The sequence below is a fragment of the Danio rerio genome, chromosome 16 (genome assembly GCF_049306965.1).
Source record: "Danio rerio strain Tuebingen ecotype United States chromosome 16, GRCz12tu, whole genome shotgun sequence".
Lineage (NCBI taxonomy): Eukaryota > Metazoa > Chordata > Actinopteri > Cypriniformes > Danionidae > Danio > Danio rerio.
In genome coordinates this window covers 40,441,804-40,469,553 of record NC_133191.1, presented here as the reverse complement: position 1 = coordinate 40,469,553, position 27,750 = coordinate 40,441,804, and the positions used below count along the sequence as shown (strand labels likewise).

The following is a 27,750-nucleotide window of genomic DNA, read 5'->3' as shown; positions in this document are numbered from 1 at the left end:
CATAAGGCGAATAAATACAAAAAGGTCCACATTTTTTTTTAGAAAAAGAAGCCCTATTTCCCCCCAGGCTGGCTACACGCCTGTATATCATTATATATTCGTTAGGAAGAGTTTGACTCTGACTCAAGTAAGAGTTAGTAGGTTATCTGCATTTTACTCTGGTGTTTATTGTATTAAATAGACTGATGTTGTTCACTAAAACACTGAATCTGCATTTATATTCACTATGCTCTGAAAACACCTCTGTGTACCGTCAGGTTATCGAGTTATGATCGCCATATTTCGGCTAAACAGCAGCGCCGGGATAACAGACACCTGAACGTACACACAAATGGGTTAAAGCTACTGTCAGACGGGCTTACGGCAGTGTATGATTGTATTTATTAATCCAAAATAAGTACACAAGTTATTTTACAGTGTAAAAGTAGAGTTTTAGTATCAAAAATTGACATATAAAACAGGCAAATACGAAACACATGTGTTCTTAGTGTCTGGACTTACCCGTCAAAGTCTTACAACTTTCCATTTCCGCTAGAATCTCGAAAGGTCTTGTAGACATCTTCTGAAATCGCTCAACTGTTTTGCTCGATGTGTTTATCGACCGAGACTCGGAACAACTTTTACAATCAACCTTCATTTCTTGTTCCAGCAGATTACTGAAGCTGAGTTTGCGCGCGCCTGCAGACCCTCTACAACCGTTAGAACGCGTTCTGCTGTTGCCAAGCAACGAGTCGTCTTTCGCGAGGGTCTGTGACCTTTACCCTATAAAGCAGCGCGTATTATCTTTAATACACAAGTTTATAAGATCTGTATATTATAAACCTGAGCATTCGTTTGATTGAAAGCCTGCTGTATATACTTTGATACGTGTATTTTGCCCTCTTGTGGATTTTAATGACACTGCAGGCAGTGGAAGAGCTTTTTTGACCTTTCCAAAATGTCCGCGCTCATTGAGTTGCTCGCATGCATTTTGGCTGGAAACTGTTCGCTAAATTCAAGATGTTATAGTAAGAATACAACTGTAAATGTTACTAATTGTATTAAATAAAGGTTTTCTTGATTGAAACTAAGCATAATTACTTAATAATTCATTCTTTATGTTACAAATAAATTATGTTGAAAATGCAGATTTGACCCAACAGGTGTAAAAGGTGCATTATTCAATCCCGAACAGTCATGTCAGATTCGTGTAATGTCATCTATACAATCCATACCTACTACAATGCAAACACAGAACATTTGAATGATTAAATGAATCTAATTAGTGACATTAAATGGCATCTTAAAATAGATTATGGGTATTTTTACAATAATTCCTAACCGGTGAACTATCAACAATGTCTGTGTATTTTTAGGTGTCAAAAACAAAAGAGGGGGGAAAAATAGAAAAAAAGTGTCGTTAAAATGTCATAAACATAATAATAGTCGGCAATTAAAGTGCCATAGCGCAGTTAAGGGAAGATGAGGAGGAGGAATGGACCCCTCGGGCCATGCATGTTTGTTCATGCACCACGAGTTTTATCTTCTCCCTTTAAGTAATCGATACAGAACTCCTATTAGTAAAACAAATCAGTTTAAACTTTCATTCATCCCCTCAGCTGTAACGTTTTTGAATTTAGGGTAGAATTTTGTATTGTATTATGTGCTTTGAGTATTATGTGTGACATGCGTGTATGCTGCAACCAAATCGCCTTCGGGAAATGTATAAAGACTACTTGACTGACTGATGATGATGGACATTCAGACAGCAGTAACGTCACCCCTCAACTGCAAAACGTTTCTCTACAGACAGTGATAACCCAGATGAGAAATTCTACAACAGAAATCAGCTAAAGCTAATGAGTCCCTGTCATCTGAGTCGCTTTGCTGATCTTTAAACTCCCGCTTTAATCAGCTGTGGTTTTCTTTCTGTCCAATGACAGTGCGCGTTTCATACAAGCGAAAGAGGGTTTAGCTCAACTTGAAGTGAAAGTTGATTTTGGTGCTTGACTGGTTGCAATTTGTTGATTGAATGAACAGCAGGCAGCAAAAGAAAAGAAAAGCAAGTGGCAAATAGAGAGAAAAGCATGTCAAACATACTTGACCGTTGTGATGGTACGAGACATTCTATAGCAGTTCCCCTGCTATTAAAAGGTCAGGGCACTATAAATAAAGACATTTTGCACCACACTGCTAATACGATTTTTGCCATACGCTTATTTCACGCAGTCACCATTTTGAAGAACCAAAGCGAGGCTGCAGTGGGAAGAAACCCAGAAGTATAAGACCAGAACTGTAAACATTGCATTGACAACACAAACCTCAAGCTGTTGCTGATATTTCAAAATGCAGAAATAGTGTGTAAACATCACTTTAATATCATTCAGTGAGTTTAATGTAACCCATTAAAAGCAGATTAGGCATCAAACAACATCACAGTCTCTTTAAGAGTAACACACTCAAGACCTCCTAGACTTCAGTTCATGGCAGCAGGTAAACACTGTGGGGGCTTGCCTGCTTCAGCCTATGTAACCCGGTGAGTTGACAGGTGGGCAAATCGAAGCTGGTTTTTAATAAAACAAATATAATCTGCATATAATAAATAATATTGGTAAAGATATTTGCGAATTGCTGCACATCCTGTGTGTATTAAGCAATGTTTAAGCAATACGCACAACTGACTCGCTCTGCGCTGGACTTTAGACCTCCTCTCAGCTGGTCTATTGAACAGTTTAGTTCCTCAAAATAGCAAAGTGCCAACAATGCGCCTCAGCACACCTCCTTTTTTAGAGCAGTACGCAAATGTATTTGCTATTTAAACAGCGTGCTGCAAAACGTCAAAATGTCCAGCTGAAACTAGCAAACAACAGTTGCATCACACCTTAAACCGGGTGTATGACAGGGCCCAGACACACGAACACTGAAGCGTGAAGCAGCCACGAAGATCATTCGAGTCATCAAGTGGATCCCTCATCTGTGTTTGCACTCAGTAAACAGCGGTGGGTGAACTGATGACCTTCACGGCCAGTCATTTCTGTTTTATTAACTCTAGTTTGATAAATGGCATCTAAAATGTGTTTGGGAAAGGTTAGCTAACTAGTGGCATTTTCCTTAACTTAGCTGAAAATGAGCTCTGACATCCCTTTTTATGTTCACTGTTCATTCAGAACGGACCTTTGGGTCACTCAGAAGGCAGTGAAATGATAAATTTGTGTCACGTTCTCTTCCCTGATAAGATATACAGCCAAGTGCACAACGTTCCTAGTAACTCCAAGCAATACTTCTGGATTTCTTCCCATTTTCTTCCTATTCGATTTCACTTTTAAAAATGCCGGTCGCGTCAAATCACTCTACTCTTGCAGATTTTGAGATTAGGGAGCAATAAGAAAATTGTGTCTGAAACACTGCCTGAGTGATCCTACAGCTATGTTTTTGGGGGCTGATGCTCCTGGTAGGGTTTGCCATGGCAAAAACGTTTTAGGTGACAGGTCAGGCTACAGGTATGTGCCAAAAAAATTGGAATAATTTGTTTTAAAAAGTTTAACTTATGTGTTATTAGTTCACAACACACAAAATGAAGTATTTCAATCCTTTGTTTCAATTTAAATGATTATGGATAAACATGAAAAAACTCAAATCCAGTATTTCACAAAATTAGCATATTTCATTTGACCAATAAAACAGTTCTTAAACACACGCTGGCCTTCTGAAAAATGTGTTAATGTACTGTATTATGTCCTCAATATGGAGGCGATCGGCCTTCGACAAAGTTGAGGTACTATTGTAGCCCAAGTTGCTTTGATATCGGCCTTTAGCTCGTCTGCATTTCGGGGTCTGTTCCCTCACCTTCTTCTGTCATGTTCAAGGTCCCGAAAGGTAAATAAGAATATCTGTAAATTAGTGCATGTGACATCAACAGTTCAACAGTAATACATGTGATTCACAACCTGTAATCAAAACTGCACACCTGAAGTAATTCTGACCTACGCTGTTAATGCTGTAGAGGGGACTCTTTCCTCTTTTGTCTGCACCACAGATGAACAATCGGTCTTCGATCTCTGCTAACATTACTGCACAACAGAAATGACGTTGTAATTAAAGAAATCTGATCTGAAATTCCTCTTCGAAATTATTATGACCTGTTAGCTACTGTCTTTGCGTAGGGCACCAGAGTCTGTGCCTGCTTCCCCAAAGAAAGTAACCTTTAGTCTCGATTTAGGGGAAGCTTTCTTTTGACGTTGCCACTGCTGCATGCCTCTGTGTAGTTAACACAATATATTAGTGCAAACAGTTTTAATAAAGTTCAAGCAGTTTTCAGTCAATTAATTTTACGTATTTGTGAGGCTTACAGCTGCTTAAAGGTTTAGTTCACCCAAAAACTGAAATTCTGTCATTAATTATCTACAAATGAAGATATTTAGCATTTAATCCAAGAGCTTTCTAATCCTCCCATAGATAAATTGTTGAATAAAGTTATTTTTGTTTAGCTTCATATAATTATAATTGAACAACTTAAGTCACATGAACTTATTTTGACTATTGTGGCGAGTCAGAGGAAAAACACATACACAAAGCGTTGGTGTTACAAACAGGTCTCCGGAGGGTGATTTATTTATATAGTGAAGTACGTGAAATGAGATGAATATGGTGCTCTTCAGTGGATAGGTGCTCTGGTGCTCCAGGGAGAATGTGAGGTTGAGTGAGAGTTCTGGTGAAGGATCGGTCAACTGCTGGAGTCCGCTAGAGAGGAGAGACAGAGAGACACAGACATTAGCACAGGGAGTCATTAGCTGCGTTTCCACTATCGCGCCTAAAGCGAGCGAGCCAAGACCAGTCGCGTTTCCACTGTCATTTCCGGGGCCTAATCGGGCCAAAGCGGGGCTTTCTTGGGGCCAGCGGCCGGCCTTATTAGGCCCGCCAAATACCTTGGGCCAAGGAGGGCCAGCTGGGGCTTCGGGCGGAGTGAAAGGAGAGGCGGGCAGTTTTCTGGTTGCACATGAGCACATGCGCCAAACAAATAAAGAAATAAGGGAAAGAAAACATCTAGCCCTATAGTCTGGGGTCTTTTTGCGTATGATCACCCTTATGTTTCCCTTTTAAATGTAAGGCTGCTGCATAAAATAATAAAGTAGTTTAAATTTATAGTGACGTTCTTTGCTGCGTTCTCCTTTATGTTTCAATAACGCATAATAATCTTTACACCATATTAAAGACACAGCAGACAGTAAAGGTTTTCCAGAGTTTTTGTCAAGGGTAAAATGTTTGTTTGTGCGCGTTTAAATGCCTGTATGTGTGTGTGAGACCGGGCAAGAGCGCTCCTTCACAGCTCTGTTATGCCGCGAGCGGCTTTTTTCTGTATTTATTTTGGAGATAATACACAATATAAATACAACAGAAAGACATAAAACTTAACAAATTACATGCCCACTTTCATAGACTTTAAACAATATAGTGTCATATCTAGATAAAATAGCCTAAGCTATATTGAAATATAATTTAAAGAATTACAAATATCGGATATATATATATATATATATATATATATATATATATATATATATATATATATATATATATATATATATATATATAAATCGTATTAAATAAATAAACCAATTTAAAATAAACAAAAGCTAGCTATATGTAGGTAGCCTATATACAATACATAAATCAAACCGTTTTAAAGCCACTTTTATCCTAACTTTCATTTTACAAAGACCTGTCTGAAAAAAAAGATTTTCGATATTTTCTAAAAACAATTAACACCGGAGAAGGTTTGAAATGTTATTTATAAAGTATTTGGTTGCGATGATATTAATCAAATCGCGCAAACAGAGCATCATTTGGGTGAGTGAAAGCAGAATCTTTCCTACCTTTTTTTCTGTCACTCAGTCCTGCGCAGCGCTCGCTGCTTTAAACGCATCGGGGGAAAGTCCAAACACAAAATGTGTTCTTTATCCTCAAACAACTGTTTATGTTTTTATATGATGTGGTTAAATTTATAAATGAAACTTTAAATGAAGAGCTTTAGTGAATAGCTGCCGAGCGCAACAAATATGGCTATATTTTATTAGGCTACTCGCTCTTGTGCCGGAAACACTTAACACGATGTCTATCAAAACGAGGATGTTATAAAATACATGCCATATCGAGTTATAAACGAGAATTTCTGTGGCTTTATATTATGGATGTGTGCGCTCTCTGTGTTGGGTCCCTCCGTTAGTGGCGAGAGCACTCGATGCACAATGCCAACAGTCGGTCGGCGACTAAAATGTAATGAATGGAAATACACAGGTCTGTGCGTATAGACATTTCATGTAATGCTGTACAGTAACGTGTCATTTGTTTGTTTCGGTTGTCTTCATTTTAATGGTTTCGTTTCGTGATGATTCTATGGTGTGCTTTATCTGCCTGTCCTGATTCCCACTGAAGTGGGCGGGTTGTGTGACGTTTGATTCGGGGACGTTCTGTGGGCGGTGTTTGCGTGACGCGCTATGAGTGAAGAAGATTTTATTCTCTCTGTATGAAGTATTTTCTAAGTGTAAAGCAGTTAATTTTCTCTTCACAAAATGTATGTAGTGTTTGCAGCAAACATGCCAGCCTGTGTTAAAAATACAGTGATATGTCTGTGTAAGATGAGTATGCCTGCACAGGAGCAACACTAGGAGAAGGCTGAGTGACTGATTGTGTAGAATAACTGAATATGTAAAGCACTGATTATTTATGTTAAATACTTGTATGAAGCTATATGTGTCAGAAGTTAGAATGAGTAACATATTATCAAGTTATTATCCTATCATAACAATGTATGTAAACACTTAGTTCCTTTGCATAAGTTGCATCTATACTTTGCTGACATAGACCTGTAACATCTCTGTTGACATGAGCTAGTGGGCTGAGAGCCAAGAATAGCAGGACCCCTTAGACTAGAAAACCTATTCAAAAATGGTCAAAAGTTAAAAAGAGACACATAGGGGTGTGTCAAAAACATAAATAAAGGAGAAGGAGCAGGAGAGACTTTGGAAGGTGTCCAGGAGAGACTTCAGAATGCTCTGGGGTCTGCTCTGCTCTTTCTCGGCTTTATTATGGAGAATAAAGTCTATTTTCTGATATTCAAAACCTCTGGTCTGATAATTTGTAATTGATGAGAAGTCAATATTTACGACAAATGGCGCCCGCACGTGCGGCTGGAAAGAGATAGACGGGTGACACTGGACATGCTGAGGCTTGGAGGAAAAACACAAATATGTGGCCACGATTAAAAACGGTAAGCAATTTTCGCTTATACGTTTGTGTTTTTTCTACCAAGGACCTGCTTGTAACGGTAAAAAGTCACTTGAACTGTTTCTCCAGCTATAAAGAACTACAAGTAAAACTAAAAAAGTAAAAGTAAAGATATAAAAGGAAAACAAAGGGGTTTTGAATACCAGAAGAAAATAACAATTTGCATGCAAATGATCTGTGTTTTCCTAAGAGGGCCTTGACGGATAGGATAAACGTTAACTAGTAACTGTTACTCATGTTTGGGAAATTTTTTAATGATGAAGATTATGCCTAGAGCATTTTTAAGTTTTAAAAGGAAGTTCTTAAAGTGTGGTGACAGTTAAGAGATTAAAGCAGATTAATAAAGTAGAGAGAAGCGCGCAAAGACCTCGGAGTACCCGTTCTGTTTTAATAATGATAAATATTATTATTCAGGAGGCTGGGGGAAAAAAGGCAAGAATCCTGTGAAATGCTATTTTTACTGAAGAACAGTAAAGACGGGAGCAGAAGTAACAGGTCACTCAAGAGGAGTGTAGTGGAGAATTCTGTGGTTATAGCTCTAAGGTTAGAGGCTGCTCGGACAGGTCACTCAAGAGGAGTGAGGTGTATTTATGTAATTGTAAGTATTTGTGTATTTGTCTGTGTTGCTGGGGTGCTTAGAAGCTATCACCTTTGATCTAGAGCAGGGGTCGGCAACCCAAAATGTTGAAAGAGCCATATTGGACCAAAAAAAACAAAAACAAATATGTCTGGAGCCGCAAAAAATTAAAAGCCTTATATAAGCCTTATAATGATGGCAACACATGCTGTATGTATTTATATTAGCTATATTAGCCTACTATAAAAATGACTTCGTTGGCTACAAATACATACTGAGCCTTCATGATTAAATGTTCATTTCCCTGCAGTGCATCCTGTAGAGAATGACGCGCCACGTGACTACTCTGTTGTACAATGCCGTCTCAAGTTTAACTTAATTACAGTATATTAATGAATTATGTTTAATGTTCAAGTTTAACTTCATTACAATATTAATGAATTGTTTAATGATCATGTTTAACTTCATTACAATATAAATGCATTATGATTAATTATCAAGTTTAACTTCATTACAATATTAATGAATTATGTTTAATGTTCAAGTTTAACTTCATTACAATATTAATGAATTATGTTTAATGTTCAAGTTTAACTTCATTACAATATTAATGAATTATGTTTAATGTTCAAGTTTAACTTCATTACAATATTAATAAATTATGTTTAATGTTCAAGTTTAACTTCATTACAATATTAATGAATTATGTTTAATGTTCAAGTTTAACTTCATTACAATATTAATGAATTATGTTTAATGTTCAAGTTTAACTTCATTACAATATTATTGCATTATGTTTTGCTTTTAAGAAATTAAAGAAATGCAATAAAGAAATAAAGAAAAAAAATTAAATTTTTTAATGTTTTTTTTTTATTTTGAGGATTCCAAAAAACAACATCAAAATTAACGTGCACAACGTGCCCCTTATCTGGGCAACAAACAGTGCAATAAAACGCAGTCTGCCATTTCCATTTCAAGATCAGCTCGAGTCATTCCTGGGAATGTGCTCAACCAACACAATCTCACGGCAATTCGTAACTTTTTCATTTAGTGGCTAATTCGTATGAATTCGTACGATCTAATTCGTACAATTTAGCACGATTTGCTTTTCCCCCAATGACGGTTGGGGTTAGGGGTTTGCATATCAACGATCGCACCTTGTAAATAATCACCGTTGAGTGAGTGATCGGGATGGGCTTCTTAGAATTCTCTCAGGGAGGGAAAATGAGAAAGCGTGCCCCGCTGTACCTCTTTGGCAAAGACAGCTTGCACTCCATGGCTCATCACACAGCCGCCGGTTTGTTTACAACAGCTACCTGCCTGGCATCCCGCCCTGCTGATAGAAACGTGTGTCGCAGGCTATGACGCAAATCTTCGTTGACAGAAATGTTGAAATTAAATATTCTACACACTTTTACAGCATCGGAAAACGTTAAGATTGTTTGTCCTCCTATAGAAACCATATTAAAACAAAAAATATATTTTCCTCCCTCATCGTTTTCCATTTTCAAACATTTTTTGAAAAAGTTCCAGGGAGCCACTAGGGCAGCGCTAAAGAGCCGCATGCGGCTCTAGAGCCGCGGGTTGCCGACCCCTGATCTAGAGAGACTAGAATAGAGGTGAGGTTCAGGTTACACAGTGTAAGAGATGAGGTTAGGACGAGTGAGAAGTATGATTGTGTTTAGAAGTATGTTTGCAATAAGAGTGAGTTTAAAAGAATTATCGTTTTATATTATAATATAAAAGAAGGACTGCATATGTTGTGTGATTTTATGAACAATAAGATAGAGAGTGATGCAGTTGAGGGAAGAGATTGTGATACAGAGGAGGTTTAAGCCTCATAAAATTAATTGAGATCATATTGCATTTGAAAGACAAAGACTAAAAAACAAGAATATACGAGTTAAACATTTTTCTGAATAATCTCTGTGTGTTTGAAGTGTTTTTAAGTATGAACTATGGGCAGAGAGGGGACTGAAATTCCTGACATGTCGACAGTCTGGAAGAAGGTCTGCTTCAGGAGTGGTAAGAATCTGTCTATTTTAAGAACAAAAGTTTCACAGGACAGATAGAAGCTAAAGAGTAAAGATATATTATAAGGTATTAAATAAATAGAAATATAAAGTAATGTAATAAGATAAATGAAATAAGAAAATATACATGATAGAATAAGATTTAATAAATAAAAAGTGTTAATAAAAATGCAACTAGAAGCTATACTAATAAATATTAAGAAATAAAAAAATTGAAGCATGGAAATAATTACATATGGAGATTAATAGTTATATTGATCAGGAAATAAATTTACTAAATCAGTAAAAAAAAAGATAAGTTAATAATTTGAGTAAATAAAGAATTAGAAGAAAAAACTTTAATGAATATTGATTAATTGAAGAGTTAATGATCAAATGTTTAAGGAAAATAAGCTTAAAAAAATGAATTAGGAAAATCTAAGAGACAAAAATGCTAATTTTTGAAAAGGAAAAGAAGCATAGGAAAATGGAGAAAAAAGAAGTCCAAACATTGTTTAATAGAATTAAAAGAGAAGATGTTTAAAAATATATATTATAAAGTAATATAAGATAAAAATTAGAAAAAACAGCAACATTTTGAAGAAAACAAGATTTGGCTTTAAAAGATAAAATTATGTTTAAGTGCAATAAAAAATTGTTGTGGAGTAAGTTGACTGTTGTCATCTGTTTTAAAGTCAGCTACAGGCTGTCATCTGAGCCAACAGCTATTTGTAGTAAAAGCAGTGAGTCAGATGTAAAGCATAGACACTGAGGAGAAATGAAAGAACATAATAGTGAGTTCAAAAATTATATAGTTAATATTTTATGTACTTAAAAGGTAATTGAGAATTAAAAATTGCATTTCAGATAGGAAAAATGCTTAAAGTAAACAAACATGGGGAGTTAAAATAGTACTATGAACTTGAAGCTATTGCAGTAAGGATTTTGAACAGGTATATTAGACATTAGGCCACCATATAGTACTGTTGAATTAAAACAGGTATGGAAATGTTAGAGACATTAAAATAGTGTAAGATGTAATGTAACTAGTGAGGAAACACTAGAATAAGATTAGGAAAAATAAGTGAAGCACAATCTGAAGCCAAAGAAATTAATTATAAGAACATTTAACAAATAGAAAATTAAGCATATTTACATATGATAAAAATGATTGAGAAATTAAATAAGAAAATAAGTTGTTAAACTACAAAAGGAGTCTTTATTTGATAATTGAAAAAATGGAAAAAAAAAATATATATATATATATATTTTATTAATTCATGAGCTAAATTCTATATATATTAATTAAGAGGACATAGGGATGAACTTTGGGGGACTGTAGTCTTGTACCTACCAGACATCTCTGAGTACACTGGCAAATGGAAAGGTGTTTGAAAAACACAATGAGCAAAATGGCTGTTGACACTTGTGACATGCTACAGCAGTGATGCAGGCACTGCATACTCAGGATTTACTGAGGACTGAAAAAGCTACATTTTAAGATGAAACTTTAAATGTGTATTGTTAAATAATATAGTATGATGAATGTTAAATAATTTAGGTTTAAGTTTCAATTGGTTTAATCATAAAGTTCCTTAAACATAGAATGATAAATTACAATGCAGCAGACTAACTAAAGAAAAAGAAAAAGCTTTTGATAAGGCAATAATATCTAAGCATAATATTATTGTGAATGACCTAAATCAAGATTGGATATTGAAAACTGGAAAAATTCAAATCTAGAAAAATTATTTATAGTTAAAGAGAAGATTGAAACAACAATTTTAATGAATTCATAGGACATGATAAGGTCAAAAAGTAACAGTTCTAAATTACTATAAGAAAAATTGAAAGAGAAAAGTGTTTAAGAAAAAGATATTGTTTCACATGAAAACATATGTGAAAAATAATTTGAAAAAAAATATTAAGGAATAATAGTTAAACAGAGCAAAGAGAAATTTACAAAACATACAGTAAGTTTTAGTCGGCTGATAAAAAAGTGCATCAAAACTGTATGAACAACTAGTTTAATGAGAATGCCTTAAGAAATAAATGTTAGCCAAAAGACAGTACCATAAATTAGGACGAAAAAGGAATTAATATATAGCTCTGAAAATTGATTAGTAAAAGAAAGAAGTGTCAAATTCCAACTAAATGATTGTCATTACAGGACTGAGATGCAGATAAAATCAGCCAGCATAGTCAGGGTTAAAATTAAATCAGATGTAGATTTGCCCATAAAGAAAACCACTAAATGCTGAAATAGGTATTAAACACTATTGAAAAGTTTGTGTAAAAATAGGAGCACTAATAGAAACATCTAGATAATGTAATATGCAATCTGTCCTAGACATTTCTATTTAAATTTAAAGTAGTAATAAATTATAAGTAACTAATAATATTTAATTGAAGTTAATTTGATAGTTAAAATAAATGGTTAATTAAGACAGATAAAAGAGGCTTAATGTTTAGGTTATGATTTAAGAAAATCAATAAGAAAAGATTTTCCAGCTGAAGTTAATATTGTATGTAAAGATATGTTCTTTTGGATGGTAAATATTTCAAGTGGTTTGGTTTCTATTGAGTTTATTTTAGGTAACTACCAGAGGAGGGTAGAAACTTGTTTGTACTTGTGTAGCTTGGTGAATAGCATATACTGTATACACCAGAATGCATAAAGGGTTATAATAAGGGAGAAGATCATAGTATGGACACTGTCACAATATGTGGATGATTGAATTATCTACAGCTTCACAGAGCTCTAGTTCAATTAAAAGACTTGAGTGGAGACCATTGCTCCAAACAGTGAGATGATGACTGTTTTTGGTGTTGACTAGATAGAGAATTATTCTGTAAACAAGCACTGTTAAGAAACTATGATGAGTAGATGATTGGAGTAATACTAGAAGCAAATTATGAAGCAGGAACAGTTATTACATCTGTGACAAGAGAAGTATTTCCTAAATTTCGAAATGCCTTCAGAAATAAGTTCATAATGGGTTTGCATTCATGAAGTTAATGAATGATCAATAAATAAAAACATCTAAAGAAGTATGAAAAATTATGAATAAAGCAACAGAGAGAATAATTGTATTATGCTCAATTACCAGAAATGGCTGAAAGAGATGAAGATGATCCATCAAGACCAACGCTCAATGAAATATTTGAAAATAATAAACTTAATGGGATTAATGTGTTAACAAGTGCATTGGTGAGTGATGGCATGGAAACTGACAGAAACAAGCATCTAACACCGCATCGCATGAACTGCTATTGGGTCGACCCTTGAAAGAAACCTTGCAAGAAACCGCATGACCCTTGCAAGAAACCACATGAAACTTTGCATAAAACCTGGCATATAATCTCACATATAACCATGCACATAACCTCTTGGAATGGTTTGCAAAGATGTCTAATATAGTAGGGACTTTTATGAAGAAACAAATAATTGCCATGTGCAAAGTGATATCTGTGCAGGAAACCAGAAAGGAGCCATGTGAGAGAGCAGAGATATAAGGTCCAATTGGTCCAGCTGATCGAGTCTATCTGTGGATGCTCTGGAGAGCTCAGGAGGAAAGGACCATATCTGGATGAGGGCAAATCCAACAGCTGCCAAAGGGGATGCCATTGATGAGTTACCAATGCCTCAAAGGAGCGAAAGGGAACAACTCCAGCAAAGGAAAGCTGACTGGAAACAGAGGAGCCTGAATATTCCAAAGCTCTTAACTACTAAGTGCCACGTGTGGAAGCAAGAGTTTATCAGAGCAAAGAAAAGAGTGATTCTGATAATGTGCCTGAATACCACATACAGAAGTGTCACAAATCAAGGGATGATGAATGCACAACTGCAGATTCCAGAACTCAGACTCTCAACCACACATCTCCATTAACATCTATTAAAGTCAAGTGAAGATGCTGATAGCTCAGAAGAAGAGAAACAAGGATGAGGAAAGATCAAGATCAACATTTGATGCTTTTTACATTTGCATATTGATTTTGTTTGCATATTGCTTTCATGGTACCTATATATAATATCACTTCAGTATATTCTACATGAGTGTGAAAACTAGCAGCTAGCACTGAACCAACTGAATACTTATGCTTAAAACATTGTTGTCTTTGATGTGTTAAGAGAAAAAGAGAGTACAGTCTTTTACTTCCTTCAAATCAAAAAAGAAAGGGGAGATGTTTGGCTGGACTTCTGTCAAAGTACAGTGGCATAATCTAGTCAATTGATAACAGCTATGTGGCTAATATCAGTCACTAGATAGAGGTAATTAAGAGAACTGGATTATGAAATTGCACTTTGGGGTTAAAAGACAATAATATTAAGACTAAAGTCTTAAGAGGAGGGATTGAAGAAGATTTTATTCTCTCTGTATGAAGTATTTTCTAAGTGTAAAGCAGTTAATTTTCTCTTCACAAAATGTATGTAGTGTTTGCAGCAAACATGCCAGCCTGTGTTAAAAATACAGTGATATGTCTGTGTAAGATGAGTATGCCTGCACAGGAGCAACACAGAGACTTCAGAATGCTCTGGGGTCTGCTCTGCTCTTTCTCGGCTTTATTATGGAGAATAAAGTCTATTTTCTGATATTCAAAACCTCTGGTCTGATAATTTGTAATTGATGAGAAGTCAATTTTTACGACATGAGCTACTAGCCCGACAGTGGAAACGCGACATGATTTCGGTCTAATTTCTCAACCTCCCGGGCTATTGGCCCGGCCCGGCCCGATTAAAGCCCTGGCTCGCACTGGCCCGATAGTGGAAATGCGGCTATTGAGTGAAATGAAGCTCGTCTTCCTTGTGTTTGGGGATGGCTTATACGAGTGTCTGCTGATGAGCTCCAGCTGGGATCGATCCGTGCTGATTAAGTGACAGCTGGGGTGAATCCGGGACCAAGGCGACGTGGCATCAGCATACTCGCCACTAGGATTGGGTACCGAAACCTGCTAGGTAACCGATACGTACCATTATTAAATCAGCGTATGAATTTCAGTGCCTAATTTTGGTGCTGCAGCAAGGACGTTACGCCTGTTTCACACCACAAGCGAAAGTAGCGCATGAGCAGCGCGTATGGAGAGCAGAAGCAGCACACAGCCGTTTGCCTTTCACACCAGCTGCGTCTGCAGCGCGCAGCTCTCCGGCAGCTGCTGCAGAGATCAATCTATCTCTATGTCTATTCTATCTAGTTATGAACAGCTCTCGGGTGGAATAACTTGAGTGAACATAAAACAAAACTTTCTTCCTCAGTTTCAGCAGCACAGCACAGCACACAGCGAGCTCACATCATCCAGCATGCGTGTCGAACTACACTACCCACAATACACTTCGCTATGGACTACAACTCCCATAAATAGCTAGTCTTAAACCGCCCACTCCCCTCTCCTGCAACACTAGCGTGCAACTTAAGCAAAACTGATACTAAAATTGTTTTACATTTGGTTTTGTAGTTCGGGCCTAAATAAATGTTTGTTGCAGTTTTTTATCGTTTTAAGTACATTTGAATGACTATATATAAATCAGTTGATATTTTTAACGCATTTATTGAGTAAAATTTTTACTGTCATTCAATGTGTTTAGGTCATTATTAATGCACGAAATAAACAATAAAAAATAGCACTTATTATTACTCCAGAATAATTATTTTTTAGGAAACAGTGTAAACACTTTCAGAAACATTATTGTAAATGAATGGGAGGGCAAAATAAATCGACTTCAGCTGTAGGCCTGTTAAAGTTTACAGGTGCAGCAATGTGCCTTGATGTACTTGAATGCTAGAAATGTGTTCTCCAACACCCGTATAACGTTACTTGTCAAATAAATAAACAAGGAAGATTATTTTGAGTTTAAGTTATTTAATTATCTTGTTTATGAAGACTGCAGAGTGATGCATGAACAAAAATGACTATGAATAATGTTAAGTATTTTGTGATATATATGTTAAAATGTGCTCCTAAAAGTACGTGGCCCCTGCCCGCCCCCACAGGTTAATAGTAAGCTAATGTAATTTCATAATGCAAATCTTAAATTCATGCTAACCAACAAATGATCAAAGGAAATGTATTAATGTAATACAGTATGAATTTATGTTTACTTTAAACTGTAATCATATTGTTCTGTTAAAATTATTTTTAAAAATATTTTGTCAAATAAAATTATTTTGTAGAGTCATCCACTATCATTTTGGGGCTAAAAAGTATCGATTCAGGCACCGTTTTGGCACCGGTATCGTTTTAAAAGTATCGATTAGGCACCGGTATCGAAAAAACCCAAACGATGCCCAACCCTACTCGCCACATTATGTTTTTGGTTCCTTTCTGGGCATTGATAAATGCTTATCCAGTAAATCTATGGGAGGATCAGAAAGCTCTTGGATTAAGTCCAAATTATCTTTATTTGTGTTCTGAAGATAAACAAAGATCTTATGGGTTTGGAACAACATTAGGGTAATTAATGACAGAATTTTTATTTTTTGGTGAACTAATCTTTTAGGATCAACTGAAATTACTCAACAGTTTTCTTCAGAAAAATGAGCATGTCTGCTTTTTCAGGAGACAGACAAGCCCGCTCCTGGCTGATAATGTCCCCAGCAGTGGAAAATGTACGCTCTGAGGTTGTGGATGATGCTTGCATGCAAAGATACCTTGATGCCAATTCTGAAAGCATTGGCAGAGTGTCATTTATGTCCCACCACCAGGTTACTGGACTTACTGAGGACAGTGTAGACGGAAGCAGTCTGTACTTATTTATTATCTCTATATCTCCTCTGTAGTGCTGCTGACGCTGGTCTGCATTCTTGCTTCAATTGCCATGTCCTCCACAGCAAACAGCTCCTCAAGGCAGAAAGCTTTGGAATCTTCTATTAACAAATGAGTAAAGAAATAAAGACAAATATAAAACTATATAAAAAATAAATTCAAACAAGTTAATTTTCTTCTGAATTAAGTAAAATTAAATAGGAAAAAATAGGATTTCTTTATATTTTCTTACTAGTGCTGTTGTTGCAGATGCACTGTCTTCATCAGAGATGTCATTTCGGTTACCTGCTAAGTGCCTGTTCTATCTGCTCAGTCGGAGTCTATATTCAATAAAAAACTAGGTCACACTGAAGAAGATTTCTATTCTCTCTGTATGAAGTATTTTCTAAGTGTAAAGCAGTTAATTTTCTCTTCACAAAATGTATGTAGTGTTTGCAGCAAACATGCCAGCCTGTGTTAAAAATACAGTGATATGTCTGTGTAAGATGAGTATGCCTGCACACTTTGCTGACATAGACCTGTAACATCTCTGTTGACATGAGCTAGTGGGCTGAGAGCAAAGAATAGCAGGACCCCTTAGACTAAAAACCTATTCAAAAATGGTCAAGAGTTAAAAAGAGACTTAGGGGTGTGTCAAATAATCCTGTATAAAAATTGTAACAAACACACTGAAACTTTAGAAGGTGCAGGAGAGACTTTGGAAGGTGTCCAGGAGAGACTTCAGAATGCTCTGGGGTCTGCTCTGCTCTTTCTCGGCTTTATTATGGAGAAGAAAGTCTATTTTCTGATATTCAAAACCTCTGGTCTGATAATTTGTAATTAATGAGAAGTTAATATTTACCACAAATGGCGCCCAACGTGGTGCTGGACAGAGACGAACGGGTGACACTGGACATGCTGGGGCTTGGAGGAAAAACACAAATATGTGGCCACGATAAAAAACGGTAAGCAATTTTAAGCTTATACGTTTGTGTTTTTTCTACCAAGGACCTGCTTGTAACGGTAAAAAAGTCACTTGAACTGTTTCTCCAGCTATAACGAACTACAAGTAAAACTAAAAAAGTAAAAGTAAACATAAAAAGTAAAGATATAAAAGGAAAACAAAGGGGTTTTGAATACCAGGAGAAAATAACAATTTGCATGCAAATGATCTGTGTTTTCCTATGAGGGCCTTGACGGATAGGATAAACGTTAACTAGTAACTGTTACTCATGTTTGGGAAATTTTTTAATATTATGAAGAATATGCATAGAGCATTTTTAAGTTTTAAGAGGAAGTTCTTAAAGTGTGGTGACAATTAATAAGTTAAAACAGATTAAGGTATAGAGAGAAGCGCGCAAAGACCTCGGAGTACCCGTTCTGTTTTAATAATAATAAATAATATTATTCAGGAGGCTGGGGGAAAAAAGGCACAAATCCTGTGAAATGCTATTTTTACTGAAGAACAGTAAAGACGGAAGCAGAAGTAACAGGTCACTCAAGAGGAGTGTAGTGGAGAATTCTGTGGTTATAGCTCTAAGGTTAGAGGCTGCTCGGACAGGTCACTCAAGAGGAGTGAGGTGTATTTATGTAATTGTAAGTAGTTGTGTATTTGTCTGTGTTGCTGGGGTGCTTAGAAGCTATCACCTTTGATCTAGAGAGACTAGAATAGAGGTGAGGTTCAGGTTACACAGTGTAAGAGATGAGGTTAGGACGAGTGAGAAGTATGATTGTGTTTAGAAGTATGTTTGCAATAAGAGTGAGTTTAAAAGAATTATCGTTTTATATTATAATATAAAAGAAGGACTGCATATGTTGTGTGATTTTATGAACAATAAGATAGAGAGTGATGCAGTTGAGGGAAGAGATTGTGATACAGAGGAGGTTTAAGCCTCATAAAATTAATTGAGATCATATTGCATTTGAAAGACACAGACTAAAAACAAGAATATACGAGTTAAACATTTTTCTGAATAATCTCTGTGTGTTTGAAGTGTTTTTAAGTATGAACTATAGGCAGAGAGGGGACTGAAATTCCTGACATGTCGACAGTCTGGAAGAAGGTCTGCTTCAGGAGTGGTAAGAATCTGTCTATTTTAAGAACAAAAGTTTCACAGGACAGAAAGAAGCTAAAGAGTAAAGATATATTATAAGGTATTAAATAAATAGAAATATTATAAAGTAATGAATAAGATAAATGAAATAAGAAAATATTAATGATAGAATAAGATTTAATAAATAAAAAGTGTTAATAAAAATGCAACTGGAAGTTAGACTAATAAATATTAAGAAATTCAAAAATTGAAGCATAGAAATATCTACATATGGAGATTAATAGTTATATAGATCAGGAAATAAATTTACTAAATCAGTATGAATAAAAATAGATAAGTTGATGATTTGAGTAAATAAAGAATTAGAAGAGAAAACTTTAATAAATATGGATTAATTGAAGAGTTAATGATCAAATGTTTAAGGAAAATAAGTTTAAAGAAAAATGAATTAGGAAAATCTAAGAGACAAAAATGCTAATTTTTAAAAAGGGAAAAGAAGCATAGGAAAATGGAGAAAAAAGAAGTTCAAACATTGTTTAATAGAATTAAAAGAGAAGATGTTTAATATATATATATATATATATATATATATATATATATATATATATATATATATATATATATATTAAACAGATAAAATAAAAATTAGAAAAAAACAGTAACATTTAAAAGAAACTAAGATTCGGCTTTAAAAGATAAAATTATGTTTAAGTGCAATGAAAAATTGTTGTGGAGTAAGTTGACTGTTGTCATTTGTTTTAAAGTCAGCTACAGGCTGTCATCTGAGCCAACAGCTATTTGTAGTAAAAGCAGCGAGTCAGATGTAAAGCATAGACACTGAGGAGAAATGAAAGAACATAATAGTGAGTTCAAAAATTATATAGTTCATATTTTATGTACTTAAAAGGTAATTGAGAATTAAAAATTGCATTTCAGATAGGAAAAATGCTTAAAGTAAACAAACATGTAGAGGTAAAATAGTACTATGAACTTGAAGCTATTGCAGTAAGGATTTTGAACAGGTATATTAGACATTTGGCCACCATATAGTACTGTTGAATTAAAACAGGTATGGAAATGTTAGAGAAATTAAAATAGTGTAAGATGTAATGTAACTAGTGAGGAAAAACTAGAATAAGATTAGGAAAAATAAGTGAAGCACAATCTAAAGCCAAAAAAAAATTAATTATAAGAACATTTAACAAATAGAAAATTAAGCATATTTACATATGATAAAAATGATTGAGAATTAGAAAAAATAAGTTGTTAAACAGCAAACAAAAATAGATAAATAAATTAATTAATTAAAAAAAATTGGATAAAAGGAGTCTTTATTTGATGAAGGAAAAAATGGGAAAAAAATAATTTATTAAGTCATGAGCTAAATTCTATATATATTAATTAAGAGGACGTATGGATGAACTTTGGGGGACTGTAGTCTCGTACCTACCAGACATCTCTGAGTATACTGGCAAATGGAAAGGTGTGTGAAAAAACACAAAGCAAAATGGCTGTTGACACTTTTGACATGAACTTTTTGCCCAGGATTTACTGAGGACTGAAAAAGCTACATTTGTTCAGAGACATTCAAAAGAGACACTAACAAGAGACTGATGAACTGATCAAAAAGAAAAAACTCTCCACCAGAACTTTACATCAGCTGAGTCAAAGAAAGAAGCCAGCCCAAAGAGAGAGGGGGAAACACTGTGCCCTGATATGAAGGAAGTTCAGGACAACATAGAAAAGACTGTTGCACCAATCTGGAGCTAGTTGTCTCAGGTTGCGAGGGGGGATAGCCTGACAGTCCATCTCAAAGTAGCTCCTAGTCCAAATTACGTTCAAGCATTACAGAAGGAAAATTAAGAACAAAAGTTTAGCTACCCATTCTTGTATCAAATCAGACTCCTGTCAATTTTAGAGAAATTATTATCATGCAAATTTGTAAATAAAAAAAAATAAAAAATAAAAAAAAGTGTTATAAGGTAATTTTAAGGTGAAACTTTAAATGATGAAATTATATATTATGATGAATGGTAAATAATTTGAGTTTAAGTTTCAGTAGGCTTAATAAAAGTTCCTTAAACATAGAAGGATAAATTACAATACAGGGTGGTGACTAAAGAAAAAGCTTTTTGATAAGGCAATACATAATTTGGAGAATAAATAAGAATGGAACTAAGTATTTAAGTTCAAATCAAGTAAAGGAAAATCTTAACATAATTGTATTGTGAATGGCCTAAATCAATATTGGATAGTGAAAACTGGAAAAATTCAAATCTAGAAAAATGATTTATAGTTAAAGGAAAGATTGAAATAACAATTTGAAATAAATTCATAGGACATAAGGTCAGAAAGTAACAGTTCTAAATTGCTATGAGAAAAATTGAAAGAGAACAGTGTTTAAGAAAAAGATAATATTTTACATGAAAACATATGTGAAAAATAATTAGAAAAAAAATTAAGGAATAATAATTAAAACAGAGAGAAATTTACAAAGCATACAGTAAGTTTTAGCCAGCTGATAAAAAAGTGCATCAAAATTGTATAAACAACTAGTTTAATGGGAGTGCCTTAGGAAATAATTATGAGCCAAAAGAAAATAACTCAAAGATAAAAAAGGAATTAATATATATATCAGAAAATAAATTAGTAAAGGAAAGAAGTGTCAAATTCCAACTAAATGATTGTCATTACAGGACTGAGATGCAGATGAAATCAGCCAGCACAGTGAGGGTTCAAATTAAATCAGATGTAGATCTGCCCAGAAAGAAAAAACACTAGATGCAGAAATAGGTATTAAACACTATTGAAAAGTTTGTGTAAAAATAGGAGCATTAATAGAAACATTGACTGTAATATACAATCTGTCCTAGACATTTCTATTTAAATTTAAAGTAGTAATAAATGTATAAATGACTAATAATTTTTGATGGAATCTAAAGGCAATAATTACATATGAAGACAAAACAAGATTATGTTTAGGTTATGATTTAAGAAAATCAATAGGAGAAGATTTTCCAGCTGAAGTTTATATTGTATGTGAAGATACAGTAGGTGAGAGTTCAAAGTGGCTATTAACGCCGCGGCTTGTACCGCCGCCGTTTGAAATAGGTGCCGCTCTGTTTTTAGTGTATGACCGCAGTTTGTGAATGAGCCGCCAGGGGGCGCAAAGGGACGGGATGCGAACGGACAGAAATAGCCCATACAGCTACTGTGCTTGTAAATGATATTAAACAATAAGTCAAAGCATTATAATTCCTTCATTAATCATTTAAAATTTGTTAACACGCTTTATTGTAAACTTTTTAAGTGCAAAGAGGATTTGTTTTGGAAAATAGAATTGAAGAAGTAAAGACAACTAAAATGAAAGCACAAACATTTAGTACAAATAAGTAGTCTTAAATAAATAAATAAAGCAGCCTGAATATAGAAAGATGTTCAGTGTTTGCTATTTTGATAGGACTAAGACAAGACATTTTCATTTATGTTTTATTTCTGTTTTTATTTCCATTTTCGTTGTTGATTATATTTTACTATCTCATTTATGCCATAACAATTGTACATAAACGAATAATAAACGAATAATGAAAATAAATGAATAATGAAAATAGGCCTAAATAAATTATTTATTTAAAGACATTGCCGTACAGTACGTGAAACACTGAGAAAAATAAATTGACCTACCTTAAGCAGATCACTAAAAGTATAATAAAAATATTTTTATATATTATATATATTTATATATTATTTTATTTTTAATAATTTAGTTTCAGTTCTGTTCAGTTTTTTTTTTTTTTTTTTTTTTTTACTTATGGCTCAGTATGTTTTGTATTTTAACTTCATATTCAGTCACCTTGCATATGTGTGTGAAATATAATGCCGCATAACCGCGGAAAAAGAAGAAAAAGCTGTCAAAGGTTAGAGCTAATTCATCAAAATTAGCTATATTAAAATACAGCATTTATGTTAATACTGGCAGAGTGTGAACAAACTCAAGGCTAAGATATGCGCTTGCCTTTTAATGCATTTGCGGCCTTTTTATAGGCTACAGGCAACTATGTATAATAATGTTTTTTTTTTCTTTTTTGTATGGTAAAGGACAATGCACATTATGTTATTGATGTAAACTTAGGCTAAAACTTACCATTGATAAACGTGACCTACCTCAAGCAGATCACTTAAAGTATAAAAAAAAATAAAGTAGGCTATATATATATATATATATATTCTTAATAAACTTCACAGCCACAAATATAAAAAACACAACTTGTATTAAAACTGGGCGAGGATTAGAAAGAATACGATGCTTGTTATATAATTTAAATTTTGATTCCAATTTCTGCAAGCACATTTTTTCACTCGCTACTCTGCCAGAAACTTCGCCGCCGGAGAGCACCTCAATAATGTAAACATTTGTTTAAAGATGGAGCGCAAGATGTGCCGAGTGGCAACATGTGAAGAACGATGGCAAAGCTAAGTGTGATTATTGTAATAAACTAAGTTATAAAGCAGAGTCCCGACCAACAGGACTAAGCATATGCGGTTGGCTCATTCTTCACGAATATAGAATTAAAATAATGGCGCGTTAGGTTCACAAAGCAGCGCATTCTCTCCGCCTCATCGTTTAACCAGCGGGACACGCTGCTGAAGCAGGAGAGACACTCCGTCATTCATAATCTTAGCTGATGTATCGGAGTCGAATGAATATATCAAAGAGGAATTTTCTTTTAACAGTCCCGATATGTTTAATCTTTTTATTTATTTTTTTTTCGTGTCATTTCTCTTCAGCAAATTATATATATTTTTAAAGCTGCTTGATTCTTTTAAAACCGAAAGCAGAGCCCGTGGTGTTTTTCCATAAGATACTCCTTTATGAATGTTTTAATTTTTTATTAAAGTCTTTAATGTGCTTTTTGATAGTTTTATTTTATTTCAAGCAGCATCTAAATGCGAATTTATCCTCAAAACTTGGCATGAGAGCGATGCAAGTCATGTGTGGCATAATTGCCTTTTTTCCCTGCGCGTGCGAGATCAATTTCTGATATTTTTGCAACTAAAATAAAAGCATAAACATTCAGTACAAATAAGTAGTCTTAAATAAATAAATAAATAAATAAATAAATAAATGAATAAAGCTGTCTTTTAACCTAAATATAGAGAGATGTTCAGTGTTTGCTATTTTGACAGGACTAAGACAAGACTTTTTCATTTATGTTTTTATTTCTGTTTTTACTTACATTTTCGTTGTTGTATATAGTTTACTATCTCATTTTATGTCTCAACAATTGTAGATAATAATAAACGAATAATGAAAATTAATGAATAATGAAAATAGGCCTAGATATATTATTTATTTAAAGACATTGCCGACATTGAGCTTAAGTTGAATGCAGCTTCATCAAAAGCAAAAAATAAATAAATAAATAAATTGACCTATTTTAAGCAGATTATAATAAAAATATTTTTTGCCGCAGGACATAAATTAAGTCTAGCAGGTTTATTTTTTAATAATTTAGTTTCAGTTCAGTTTTTTTTTTTTTTCAAAACGTCAATGTTCTCCTTTAAAGTAGCTATAACTGTTGTTTTGTTTTGTTTTTTTACTTAATGGCTCAGTATGTTTTGTATTTGAATTTCAATTTCAGTCACCTTGCATATGCGTGTGAAATATAATGCAAGCATAACCGCTGAAAAAGAAGAAAAAGCTGTCAGTTAGAGCTAATTCATCGAAATAAGCTATATTAAAATACAGCATGCATGTTAATACAGGCAGAATGTGAACAAACTCAAGGTACGGCTAATATGCGCTTGCTTTTTAATGCATTTAAAAAGATTTGCGGCCATTTTATAGGCTACAGGCTATGGTGTATAACAATGTTTTTTTTTTTTTTATTTGTATGGTAAAGGACAATGCACATTGATTTGAAACTTTTAATTGCATTTTTATGTCCTGTAAATAATAAAAGTTGAATCAGATTAATAAAATCGAATCTGAATACCTGCAAACGGGGCCACGGTTACTTTTTTTTCACTGACTGGCATGACTGGCAAACGCGTCAGAAAAAAAACTGCTGAATCTCTGCAAATATTTGGTTAACTTATAAAACAAATGTATGGTTTAGTGATGTTAGTAATGCATAAAAAAATGCAAAGCAGAATTATTAAAGTTATTATTTCATTGATCTGAACATAACCATTTATAGTATAATTACTAACCCGTCGTCTAAAATATTAAAATAATAGTCTATTATTTTATTCGTGGCTAGAGCTTGATTAAATTGATTAACAAGCCATGTGCTTTTGTTTGTTTGTTCTCGGCACTGGGTATACGCAAAACATTTTCTAAAATGTCAAGCAGTATTGTCTATAGCTTTAATTAATTCAAAATATTAAAAATAACAATAATAAAATTATAAAAATGCAAAGATAAATAGAGCAGCATTTTGCTAATTGTAATAGTCCTTTATATTTATATACATGTATTTTTGCATATTCGTTATTTCACTTGATGCATTCGTTATTTAATGTTTGAATACTGAAATAAAAAGCCATCGTTTAAAAGGTTATTTCACCATCAAAATGTAGCCTGTTATATGTATCATTAAGGTTTTATATAAAACTGCTGTGCAGTGTAAATGGGACCTTAATACAGTTTAAAGCGAAGTTGTCTGTAAGGATGATGGGCATGGCATGTCTATTGTTGTGGCTCGCGTTGTGAATATTAGAAAATAACTGTCGGGTGAAGGCTTTATGGTCGTGCGGAATTGTCTGCTGCTGTCATGGCTCAGCAGGCAACACCCTATTCAGCTAGGCTATGTTCGGTGTTTTTATGTACAAATTCGTTTTGGCGAATGCTAGAGCGTAATACAGATATTTTAAATAACAAGTAGTTCAGTCCAGAAGTTGCTGTGCATAGAAACATTCATTTTCATAAGGCCCCATATTTAATGCGGTTTGGTTTTAAAACGCATAGGTTTTGCTACGGTTACACCATCCGTCCTCGGGAGTTTTGGATTTTGTGTAACCATGTTTGTGGAAAACACTTGAGGGTGGAGACATACCCCTTCCCCCATCTCATAACCAAAAGCTTGTCTTTCAGGTGTTAATGGGCATCAGTGAGACCGAAATCATGTCGCATTTCCACTGTCGGTCTATAGCTCGCATCGCGTAACGCAAACCCAGCCCCCAGAACGTCCCCCGACTGTTGGAATCGTGCATCCGTTAATAACTCGGTAGAAAATGTATTTTATAACATCCTCATTTAGACACAGTCAAACATTCAGCCCAAATGCACTGGAGAGACCTGAAACGTGTTCCCAAAAATGTTCTGTTTGCACAATTTGATTATTATCATCATATCCAAATACTTTATAAATAATATTCTAAACCTTCTCTGGTGTTTATTGTTTTTAGAAAATATCTAAAATCTTTTAAAAGAAAATATCTTGTAAAATAAAAGTTTGATTTGGCTTTAACGGTTTTATTTATGTAGGCTATATAGGCCTACCTAAACTGTTATAGCTTGATTTTGCTTGTTTTATATTGGTTTATTTATTTAATGCGATTTTATTATATCCGATAATGTAATTCTTTAAATTATATTTCAATGTGGCTGAGGCTTATCAAGATATGACACTTGTTTTGAGTCTACAAAAGGTAATTTGTAAAGTTTTATGTCTTTCTGTTGTATTCATATGGTGTATTATCTGCAAAATAAATAACAAAAAGAAAGAAGCCGCTAGCAGCATCAACAGAGCTGTGAAGAGAGCGCTCTTTTGCTCGGTCTCTCATACACAACCTTTATGTCTGCTGTGTCTTTGTGTAGATTATTATGCGTTATTGAAACATCAAGGGGGACGCAGCAAAATCACTTATACATTAAAATTGTATTATTCTATGCAACAGCCTTACATTTAAAACGGAAACATAAGGGCGATTATAAGCAAAAAGACCTCAGCCTATAAGTCTAGATGTTTTCTTTTCCTTTTTTATTTATTTGTTTATGTGTTTGGCACATGTGTGCGATAGAAAAACTAGTGTAATTACGGCAAGCCATCTTTCCCAGACTCGGGGCAAATTCCGCCTTTCCTTTTACTCCGTCCCGAAGCCCCAGCTGGCCCTCCTGCCATCCACTGCGTAAAACAAATGCTGGATAAGTTGACGGTTCATTCCGCTGTGGCGATCACAGACTAATAAAGGGACTAAACCGAAAAAAAAATAATGAATGATGAATGAATGAATAAATTAATAATAATAAAATAAAAATATGGTAATAATAAACACAAATGCCGCGTAAGCGGTCTTTTTTATTTTTAGAGATGGTACATTTGAATTGCCTTCAAATGATGGATCTGCGACAGAGAAACTAGGGGTTTTGGGGGACATGCATCACTATATCCTTTTTTCCCCAAACTGTGCATAGTTCAGCTGCAAGTTACTGTACGTCTTTTTTTGAAAAAGCACCCCATGTCCGCTAGTGCCGCGCGCCTCTTTCTCTGGGCAAAAATGAGTTGATTTTTAAAATAATAAATATATAGATTAATTAAATTTTCAGCAAAAGAGACATTTATTTCATATTTCACTATGCATTTCATCTGATCTTTATAGCTTAATTAAACACATATTGTCAAAACCCACACATAGGCCTATTGTATGAAAATGAAAAGGGCATTTTTTGTTATTATTAGACTATTATTTGTTATTTGTTGCCTAGGCTATTTTCACATTTGAGGTGCTTTATTGGCATGACAAGTAACTGTACATTCGTTTTGCCAAAGCAGTGCGCGTCTCACAAACAAGAGAGTGCAAAAAGGGCAGTAGTGAAAACAAATATGAAAATAACATATAATAAAAAAAGATTAATAAAAATAAAAATAGAATAAAAAAAATAATAATAAAAATAGATTTTTGATAACATTAAACAGGATAAAGGTAATAATAGTAGCCTATTATCAAAAGTAAGTCCACATAAAGAGTTCCAGTATTTGTGTGTTGGAGACAGGAGCGGGTATTGTTGGGTGAACACACAGCAGCACACACACTCCCCCAGTAAGATGGGTTCTGTTCGACAGGGACTCAAAGTTGTTTTGTATGTGTTGGATTATCG

The 27,750-nt window shown here is 34.3% G+C and overlaps 2 protein-coding genes across 12 annotated transcripts in view; one reads left to right on the top strand and one right to left on the bottom strand.

Moving 5' to 3' along the window:
- LOC141378258 (serine/threonine-protein kinase pim-2-like) overlaps positions 1 to 27,750 on the top strand; it is an 82,041-nt gene that overhangs the window by 24,252 nt on the left and 30,039 nt on the right. The gene's annotated exons all lie outside the window — the stretch shown is intronic.
- Positions 1 to 27,750, bottom strand: part of LOC141378251 (uncharacterized) — a 62,395-nt gene that overhangs the window by 11,287 nt on the left and 23,358 nt on the right. For 3 of the 6 annotated variants that reach the window (XR_012392284.1, XM_073926304.1, XM_073926307.1), the window contains exon 1: positions 502 to 603. Coding sequence is in view for 4 of the 6 variants with exons in the window: in XM_073926304.1 (XP_073782405.1) it covers positions 502 to 559 (58 nt within the window). In the remaining 2 variants the exon portion in view is untranslated. Of the gene's footprint in view, positions 1 to 501; positions 604 to 3,962; positions 4,050 to 4,118; positions 4,237 to 4,547; positions 4,720 to 16,567; positions 16,716 to 16,846; positions 16,935 to 17,455; positions 17,520 to 27,750 lie in introns of those variants that run through there. The other 3 variants (XM_073926306.1, XM_073926305.1, XM_073926308.1) reach the window with 3 other exon arrangements.